General features: G+C 37.8%; 1 protein-coding gene across 1 annotated transcript; it reads left to right on the forward strand.

Annotated features, from left to right (window-relative positions):
- The first annotated feature begins 518 nt into the window (after positions 1–518).
- LOC134790440 (larval cuticle protein A2B-like) lies at positions 519–5,730 on the forward strand. The gene is made up of 3 exons (XM_063761235.1): positions 519–603; positions 811–1,087; positions 4,607–5,730. Exons 1-3 carry the CDS (start codon positions 598–600, stop codon positions 4,798–4,800), a joined length of 477 nt encoding a protein of 158 aa, XP_063617305.1. The 5' UTR covers positions 519–597; the 3' UTR covers positions 4,801–5,730.
- The last annotated feature ends 3,721 nt before the right edge of the window (positions 5,731–9,451 follow it).

Raw genomic sequence — 9,451 nt, forward strand, 5'->3', positions numbered from 1 at the left:
AGCACCGACCTGAGATGGAATGAGTGCACTATTAAAGAAGAGCTTGGAAGATTTATTCAATCATTGTAAGGGCGAAAATATGTTAAATTTACTGAATGGGAATGAGGATGAGCAGGTATGACTTTAATTTTAATGTTAATATCGACTCCATAGCTAACGTTAATCTTACCGTCCAAAGAAAACACCGAAGCCTGTATATATCATCTATCTACAATGATGACGAGGAACGAGGTTTTATACGAATATTGACTGTCTCGTTAACTAGGTTACCAATTTGCAACTAGTTGCTACATATGAAAAACTGTAAGCACAAATCACAGGGTGTTATTCAAATGTTAAGGTATTATTAAAAGCTAATCGCAATAAAGAAACCGTATAGATTGAGTCAGATCCCAGCACCGAATTCGTTACAAATATCTATCGAGATCTATTTACACTGGGCAAACGCGGATGTTGATCTACTCGTACGTTTGATGAATAGTTGGGGCAGGTTTAGTTTATAGGCGGGCGGCTATTATGCGACATGTGCGTATAAAACCGCCGCACGAGCACCCTCGGTGTTCACATAACGTTGGGACGCACTGCACCGCACGCAAAATGAAGGTAAATTTGTTACGTTTTGACGAAATAATCAACAAAAACATAAGTATTATAAGTATAAGTATATTCTAGTTATTTTATTTAAAATATACAGTCTTGGATGTTCTAAAGAAACGAGTCACTAATTTTGGCATTTGCGTAGGAACCGTAGAATACCTATTACCTACTTTATACTATTTAAAAATTTGATTAATTGATATTTTTTCTCAGTTTTTGGCCGTAGTTCTTCTCGCGTTATGGCGCCAAGCTGCCGGCATCGTTCCTGTGTCTCCTTTGGGGTACGCGCGGCCAGCGTTCGCCCCGCTAGGTGTGGCACCCGGATTGGCCCCGTTAGGCGTGGCACCAGGATTGGCACCGCTGGGCGTAGCACCGAGATTGGCACCCATCGGAGTAGCACCTAGGGTTGCAGCAGTCGCCCCGGCTATCGACGAATACGACCCAAACCCGCAGTATTCATACGCCTACGATATTCAGGATGCTCTTACTGGTAAGCAATTTATAATTTTTATCTTAATAAAAAGTGCGATATTTTCACCTGTAAGATTCCATAGTCGATAGTGATTTGTTTTAATTCTAATGCACTCCAACCAGCGATTGATAATAAACATAGAAGACGAAACTAGCTCTGTAAAATGACCCCATTACATGCACACATATTGTGCCACTGTGGGTGGGGCGTAAATAAATATTGTACCACGGAGCTATTTACAATGGGCCGCCATTTGCGAACAAATGGCGGCCCATTGTGATAGTCGTTGTAAGAAGTATTTAGATTATTTATGTAAGGAAAAATATGCCTTAATAAGGTTAAATGATGTGCTAGCCGTTCCAACAAACACTGAAAATATGATGGGATTACCTTTCACGTATAATTTAGCCAGGATAATATTATTTTGATCATAACAGATTTTATATGGGGATGAAGTTATGCAATTTTTTAAACACTTATTGATATTAAGATCCTATTATTTTAAATTTGTTAAAAGTAGTTGTTTTGATATAGTCCATAACGGACTATCCGTTTAATTTAAATTAGTGGTTAGTAAATACTAACCGCCGTTGTAGGTGGCGCTTTTTTAATTTTTATATTTTAACTATGTCCCTGGCATCTAATTTTGGTATAGAAATATGTATTTGTGGAAGACCAGGGCCTAGCACATGATTGGCGCGACAGTATCTCGCAGCGAGATAGACTACCCGTCTTTTTCTAACTATGTTAAAAAGAGGGACGGGTAGTCTATCACTGTACTGACACTATTTCAAAATACATAAGTATATACTACTCATTAATATTATACTTCAACTTTTGAATGTATGAACTTAAGGTATGAACAATAAATACGCGTGAAAATAATAATTATGTACATGAATTGGTTCCCTCTTGGTTAGTATAATTCTTATAAGATAAAAAAACCGGGCAAGTGCGAGTCGGACTCGCGCACGAAGGATTCCGTACCATAATGAAAAAAAAAGCGGAAAAAAATACAAAAAAAAAAACGGTCACCCATCCAAGTACTGACCACGCCCGACGTTGCTTAACTTTGGTCAAAAATCACGTTTGTTGTATGGGAGCCCCATTTAAATCTTTATTTTATTCTGGTTTTAGTATTTGTTGTTATAGCGGCAACAGAAATACATCATCTGTGAAAATTTCAACTGTCTAGCTATTACGGTTCGTGAGATACAGCCTGGTGACAGACGGACGGACGGACGGACAGACGGACGGACGGACGGACAGCGGAGTCTTAGTAATAGGGTCCCGTTTTACCCTTTGGATACGGAACCCTAAAAAAGCCATACAAAGTCTACAAAGACACCCTACACCAAAGGGTCAAAGCGGGGAAAAAAATCATCCCCACTTTACGTGTAGGGGAGGTACCCTAAAAACAAAGTCGCGGAAGGACAGACAAACGGACAGACATGGCGAATGCTGGCCAGTGATCCATTGTCACTAATCAATCCGCAACAATCTCGAAACTAAAACACCTCCCGCGTCCCTCACCCTTCGCGTCCGATATTTTTTTGAATTGGAAATCGGAAATCTGCCGCCGGCGCTGGACACCCCGTACGTATCAATAAATTCATTTTTGACAACTTAAGTAGGTACTTTACAGTAACTTTAGCGGTTCACTTCCAACAGTTAGCGCGAACTATAAAGTTAAGACACCTAGGTACTTATTAAATAAGTATAACTTCTTATAGTAGGGGAGCCCACGATGCTAAATTGGGATTTACTCGAGCGTCATACAGACCTATTAGAATCGAAATATTAGATGATAAGAAGAAAAAAAAAATATTAAGTTTTTTTTTTCAGCGAGCCGGAAAACGTCTACAATTTTTTTCAAATTTCGGGAGGTTGGTAGAGGGTTAAAAAATCGTTAAGCAGTTTGTGGGTTTGGTCGTTTTTGTCCACTTTAATGCTATATTTTTTCTATAACTTAATATAACACTTATTTGTAGGAATTTTCTTAATCTGACGAACACAAGTTTGACGCCTAATTGAGTCGCTTAACTTCAAACTCGGGTAAATCCATCTGTCAGATTATGCGATTTTGGTATTAAGAAAAGGTAATAGGGTATATATTTGCTGAGAGGGTCGAATGGATTTAACCGAGTTTGAAGTTAAGCGACACATTTACATTGTAACCGTCAGATTAAGGATATGCGTGCAAATAATTATCAGATTTAGTAATAGCACAATTATAGCACAATAATAGCACAATAATTTGGACTAATATGACCAAATCCACAATCTGCTTAGCAATTTGTTGAACCCCCCACCAACCCCCCACCAACCAAGGGCTCAACATAGATGGCTAAAAGGGGTAAAGGTAGACTATACGGGGTAGCACTATATCATTCATATCTTAATCTGACGCGCTCGAGTAAACACAAAAATCCCCTCTTGGGCTTCCCTACCATTATTCATATTCAAGTATGTAGGTATTCAAATTCAATAAGCCTTTATTTAACAATCTTATCAACTAGTTTTACAAAATATAATAGAAACATCTTATTTTCTCTCTTACTTAAAAATAAAAAACTATTACAATATTTCCACATCGGAATCAAGATTGTCTTGCTTTCCAACATAGGCCTCCCCCAAGTGCCTCCAAAGTTCCCGATCATGGGCTTTCCTTCGCCAAGTGGCACCAGCAATAGCTATGAAGTCATCTTCCCATCTTCGTAGAGGTCTATGTTTTTTTTTTCGATATAGGTATTAATACCTATTAATAAGTAAGTATAACTATAGTTGGTCAAACAGTCAGTAAGTTGTCAGTCAGTAAGAACCAGGAAAACTACACTCATCCTTTTCTTTTGGGTGTAAGACAAATAGTATGATTCTCTCTGTCTATGATTGAAATGAGACAGTCCTTTGACGAACTACACCGTGTTTTTTTTTATTTCCGTTAATTTCAAGGGTGCATTCCTGAGCATAAATCAAGTAACTTTCTCAAAGACACCGATATTCTAATTAACTCAATTTCGGAGATAATCAATATTTTATTTTTTTCCTATAAGGCCTCTACAAACGTGTACACTTGCCTTAGGGCCGGTTTACATATTGACTAGTGTTTAGAATGAGTTCATACATTTGCTACTAAGCTTAAGTACACTCTCGTCGATCGATGTTAGAAATTACATTGATATGTCACAGATTTCAATTGTTTGGTTGAGTTAAATGTAATGCCCGTGTTACAACAACGCTATATGCTATATTTAATTACTTTTTAAACTTAAAATAAAAATAAAAACCAAAAAAGATTTTTTTTTTGTAAGTAAATTAATTATGCCATTTAGTTCTCTTAAACGTACTTAACCAGCATACCCCGAAGTTAACGGAATTCAATAAAAACACGGTGTATAGAGTCTGTGCGGAAAGAGAAGAGTCGTGGGATGTATGGGACCCAATACATTCCACGACTCTTCTCTTTCCGAACAGACTCTAGTTTTAAATGTGCTGTGTGCTTAATTGCTTATAATGTTATCTGTACTTATTGATCAGGTGACTCAAAGAACCATCAGGAGTCGCGGTCCGGCGACGTGGTGCAGGGCTCGTACTCGCTGGTGGAGCCGGACGGCACGCGGCGCGTCGTGGAGTACACCGCCGACCCGCACAACGGCTTCAACGCCGTCGTTCACAAGGAGCCCCTCGGCGCCGCCGTCAAGGCTGTCGCCGCGCCCGCCTATATCCACTAGTCGATTCGAAAGTCAAACTTTCGTTATTTGCCTCTCTATCGCTCTTTGCATATTCGAGTGATAGAGAGGCAGATAGATGATGATGATGGTTCGCGGTAGGCCATCAGTTCTCAAAGTCGCGTTAGGGGAGAGTTTTGCTCAATAACTCCAATTGGGAACAATAGTTCTTTCTAAATTCAGGCCAACTAGCTGTAGCAAGGATTAAAGCTAAATATATGGATCTCGTTAAAATACCTGAATTGGTAAAATGCAGGTACTTAGATAATCTTGTTAATAAAAAAAAACAACGGGTTGCACTCCGGGAGTGCCGGCAGAAGTGAAAACTCAATGACATTGTAACAGTTTTTCGATCAGGTCACGTGTCCGTCTTACGAATCTTACGGTCACGTGACCTGTCGCGAGTTTAACATTTTTTCCCCATCACAAAAAGTGCACAGCGCCGCTAAAGATGTTTTCACTTCAAAAATCAGTGACTTTTAGAACTGGGATAAATAATGGCTGCCAACTTTAGAAGCGTTAATGAACTAGTGTTACATGAATCTGGTTACGGTAAGATGCAAGGGGAAAAGCAATAAGTATTTTTGTTGTGCGTTCTATTCTAGATAGTGTTCTTAAACGCTTCTTTGATTTGGTACAAAATGAAATGAATATCACCCATCTCTAATCACATGATGAACTTAAAATGCTGTGTTTAATACATGTATGTAATGTAAGTTATAATTATAATGGCCTCTTTCACTATCCAGATTCATTGAGCGCAGTACCATATGACAATGTGACCTGAACCGTATTTTTAGAGACGTGGTTATGAAGAAAACAACATATTGTAAGTTGTTTTTGTTTAGCAACGTCAAATGTTATGTTATGTACTCTGTATAGGTACCTAATTGTTAGATGTTAAAGCTAAGGTAATAAATAAGAGGAATCCAACTACTTAGTTTTAATCTACAAATTCATTTTTTTTAAATAAGTACCTTATTAAAAACATATGAAAGGAGGCCTATATCAATCGATGAATAAAATAGTAGTTAAGTAGGTACTCAAAGATTCATACTTCTAGGTCCTTCAGTTCCATATCGTGACTTCGCTCCAATTTACTATCACTTAGTGACTAGGTAAATGGCTTTTAAGAACTATCTGATGCACGAATCTGCGCATAACACTCCCACTTTGTTAAGTTAACCTTATAAATCCTAGGTCGTTGAGATAAGGTATATTATTACTTGAGTGGTAATTAGTCCATTTCCATACGTGCGACAATAAGACGACAATATATATTAGTGCACATGAGATCGTAACCGCACCCAGTCGAGGCCCCTTTGTATGTACTAGATATTTGCGTAGGTGTATACATTTACTAAATGAAAACTAGGGCTGCCCCAGTTAAAACCTTGATTATAAAGACTAGTAGGGTAATTCGCCAGTAGCTGGCCACCTGTTAGTAACTGGCCACCCTAAACTAAAAATGAATTCTATTCACCTATAAACAGAATTCATTTTAGTATATTATTATATATTTTCAATAAATTATTTGTATTTGTATTTGTATAAGGTGGCTAGTTATTGAAGGCTGGCCAGTTATTGAAACCTTACACTAAAATGAATTTTGTTTATAGGTGAATAGAATTCATTTTTAGTTTAGAGTGGCCAGTTATTGGCCGGTGGCCAGTTACTGGCGAATTACCTTAATTATTTAATTAAAATTGGGGGAATAAAAATTATATACACATACCAAGTCGAGCCACTCGAGACGAGAGTGATATCCCCTTTGTTATTAGGTAGGTACATCTAATAATTAATCCCTAGGACCTCTGCGTATAATGCGTACCTCTGTAATCTCCATGAGGAGAGGGGTCTCAAATAACTATGACCTAGTTTTGTAAAAGAAGTTAAAAAACGCATTTTTTTTTGTAATACTTAGTTGTTTGACACCCCTAAGACGCGTTGCTTAATGTAGAGTGATCGTAAAAATTAGTGGTGTGGTGACCCGTCGGCGTCGCGTCGGTCGCTTGCTAACCGTCGCTGTTAAACTATCGTGTACGAGTACAACCATCATGTTTGTCGTGCCAAAATTACCTACATGTTCAAATTAGAACATATAAAATGAATTATAATAAGAGGTTAATAATGTTAATATACTCGTAGGCGTTTAACCTCTCGTGTGCCGTGATTATTTTTTTCTAATATTTTCATACGAGGCATACGAGGGCTTAAATGTATTTGAATCTGATTGTACTACCGTACCAGAGTAAAATTCCTGCATAAGTGCCCGTGAGCTTGATACCAAGAAATTAGCTATCCGATTTACTGTTTAGGTTTTCCTACATTACTTAACCACGACTAGGGTTTCTGGTTTCTCGACCTTTTTTATTTCTCGAGGCACGGGAATTCTCGACCACGATTTCTGGAGTATCTCGAGAAATTATGAAAGTTTAAAATAAAATCGGGCAAGTGCGAGTCGGACTCGCGCACGAAGGGTTCCGTACCATATAATAAAAAAAAACAAAAAAAAAAAGCAAAAAAAAAAACGGTCACCCATCCAAGTACTGACCACTCCCGACGTTGCTTAACTTTGGTCAAAAATCACGTTTGTTGTATGGGAGCCCCATTTAAATCTTTATTTTATTCTGTTTTTAGTATTTGTTGTTATAGCGGCAACAGAAATACATCATCTGTGAAAATTTCAACTGTCTAGCTATCACGGTTCGTGAGATACAGCCTGGTGACAGACGGACGGACGGACGGACGGACAGCGAAGTCTTAGTAATAGGGTCCCGTTTTACCCTTTGGGTACGGAACCCTACAAACACTGTTTTTTTTTTTTGCTTTATTGCAAGTTAGACTCATAGGAGTCGTAGGTTAGATCAAAAATCAAACAAATGGTAATTTTATTGTTACTACAAATGATCAAAAATTCAACAACAAACAAGAAAAACTATGGTGCAGGCGTGCGCGCTGGCGCAGCGATGTGATATGCTTTAGTGTATTTCATTAGATATTTTTATTTAACAAAATGTATACAAACCGCAATATAGTATTTTATTAGGCAATTAATTTAACTCGATGTGACAAACTTACAGAAGTTTTACTACGTAATATTAATACTTACTCAACTTAAGAACTTAACAATGAAGCTGGCAAAATTGAGCTATTTTGCTAATAGGATAATACTTAGATCGAGATGATTAGATTTATCAAAAGGTATCTAGTTTTGTAATATTTGTTATTAAATGGTCCCATAATTAGTTTTTTTTAGCATTATAAAGAAGATAAGCAGATCGCTTGACGTCTCTTTTTATTGAAAAGCTTATGAATAATATGTCACGGCAAATATGTAACAATTATAAATCATATACGATCATTTACATTAACGATTTTTTAAATAGCGTTAATAGCCATTTTCAATAAAAACACACCAAGATTGTTTACCTTTTTTCTAATGTTAAAAAAAAAACGAAGTATAGTTATGAACCTAAAACGAGACGAATTATTTACACACAATAGTAGTTCAAAAGTTTCAAAACATGAAAATCAATCTGAAGCCAGAACGATAGGCGACGGATCAAGGCAGTTTTTTATTTAATTGGTTAACTAATAAATGTTTCAAGTACTTACCGGAAAACGTAAAAAAAAAACGTTGTTTACATTTATTTAACTACCCAAAAAATACACTATAGACACATCAAGTGTTATATACGTGTTTTCTTTTTATTTATGACAAGAGATTTATTTCTCGAGTTCTCGAAGCATTGAGTATTTTTTTCCCGCCTCGCCGAAAGACAAATTTCTCGAGATTTCTTGCCTCGAGAATTCTCGAGCAGAAACCCTAACCACGACGATGACTTTCAATTACAATTGTAATGAAATTATCTGAATATATTATAAGCCAGACAACCTATCAAAAATATCATTAGAGTGCGACCCGCGTTGATGTCTTTTGTATGAATAAAAAGGCAGAAAAATCCTGCAAGACAGAACTACATGTCTAGAAATTTATACAAGCGTAAGAATTTACTTACAAAGTTAAAAGCATTGGTATTTAAGTGATTACTTGAATAAAACGAATATTCTAGTTTTTCCCACGTCACCTTGAAACGATCTGATGGATTCGGCAACTTCCTCTAGAAGACGGCGGTGTGGCCGACTCTCCCCCAGCCACCTACGGTTATAAATAACCGTAAAAGGGGAAAGGCGGCCACTAATATATTATATGGGGGTGTAAGGGTAACAGAATGCTTAGCATACATACCTTCATATCCTATGAAGGACTCTTTATCCTCGCTCTCTCTGATCCACTTCTCCTGGGCCAGATGAGCCTCTTTCTGCTTCGCTTTACTTACGGCGGCTAGTTGTATCCCACCGAGATCTGTGGGTTTAATTGCTCATGAATATGGCATTCTCATACAACCATCACCTACTTATACATATACAATTATCTCTACAGCAAAAGAGAACCATCTTACCCGGCCAGATGAAGGTTCAAAGAACTCTCCCACCGCGGGGAGTCCGCCGACACACCAGTTCGGATTACTCGGACGCCTAACATCCGAGCCGAGGTATACTGCCGCACATCGACACACCTCTAACCGTGCTGCCGAAGCCGCCACGGCTCTCGTAAGCTGGGGCACGTCAAGTCTACCCAGGCGGAGTT

This window comes from Cydia splendana, chromosome 1 (assembly GCF_910591565.1).
Source record: "Cydia splendana chromosome 1, ilCydSple1.2, whole genome shotgun sequence".
NCBI lineage: Eukaryota > Metazoa > Arthropoda > Insecta > Lepidoptera > Tortricidae > Cydia > Cydia splendana.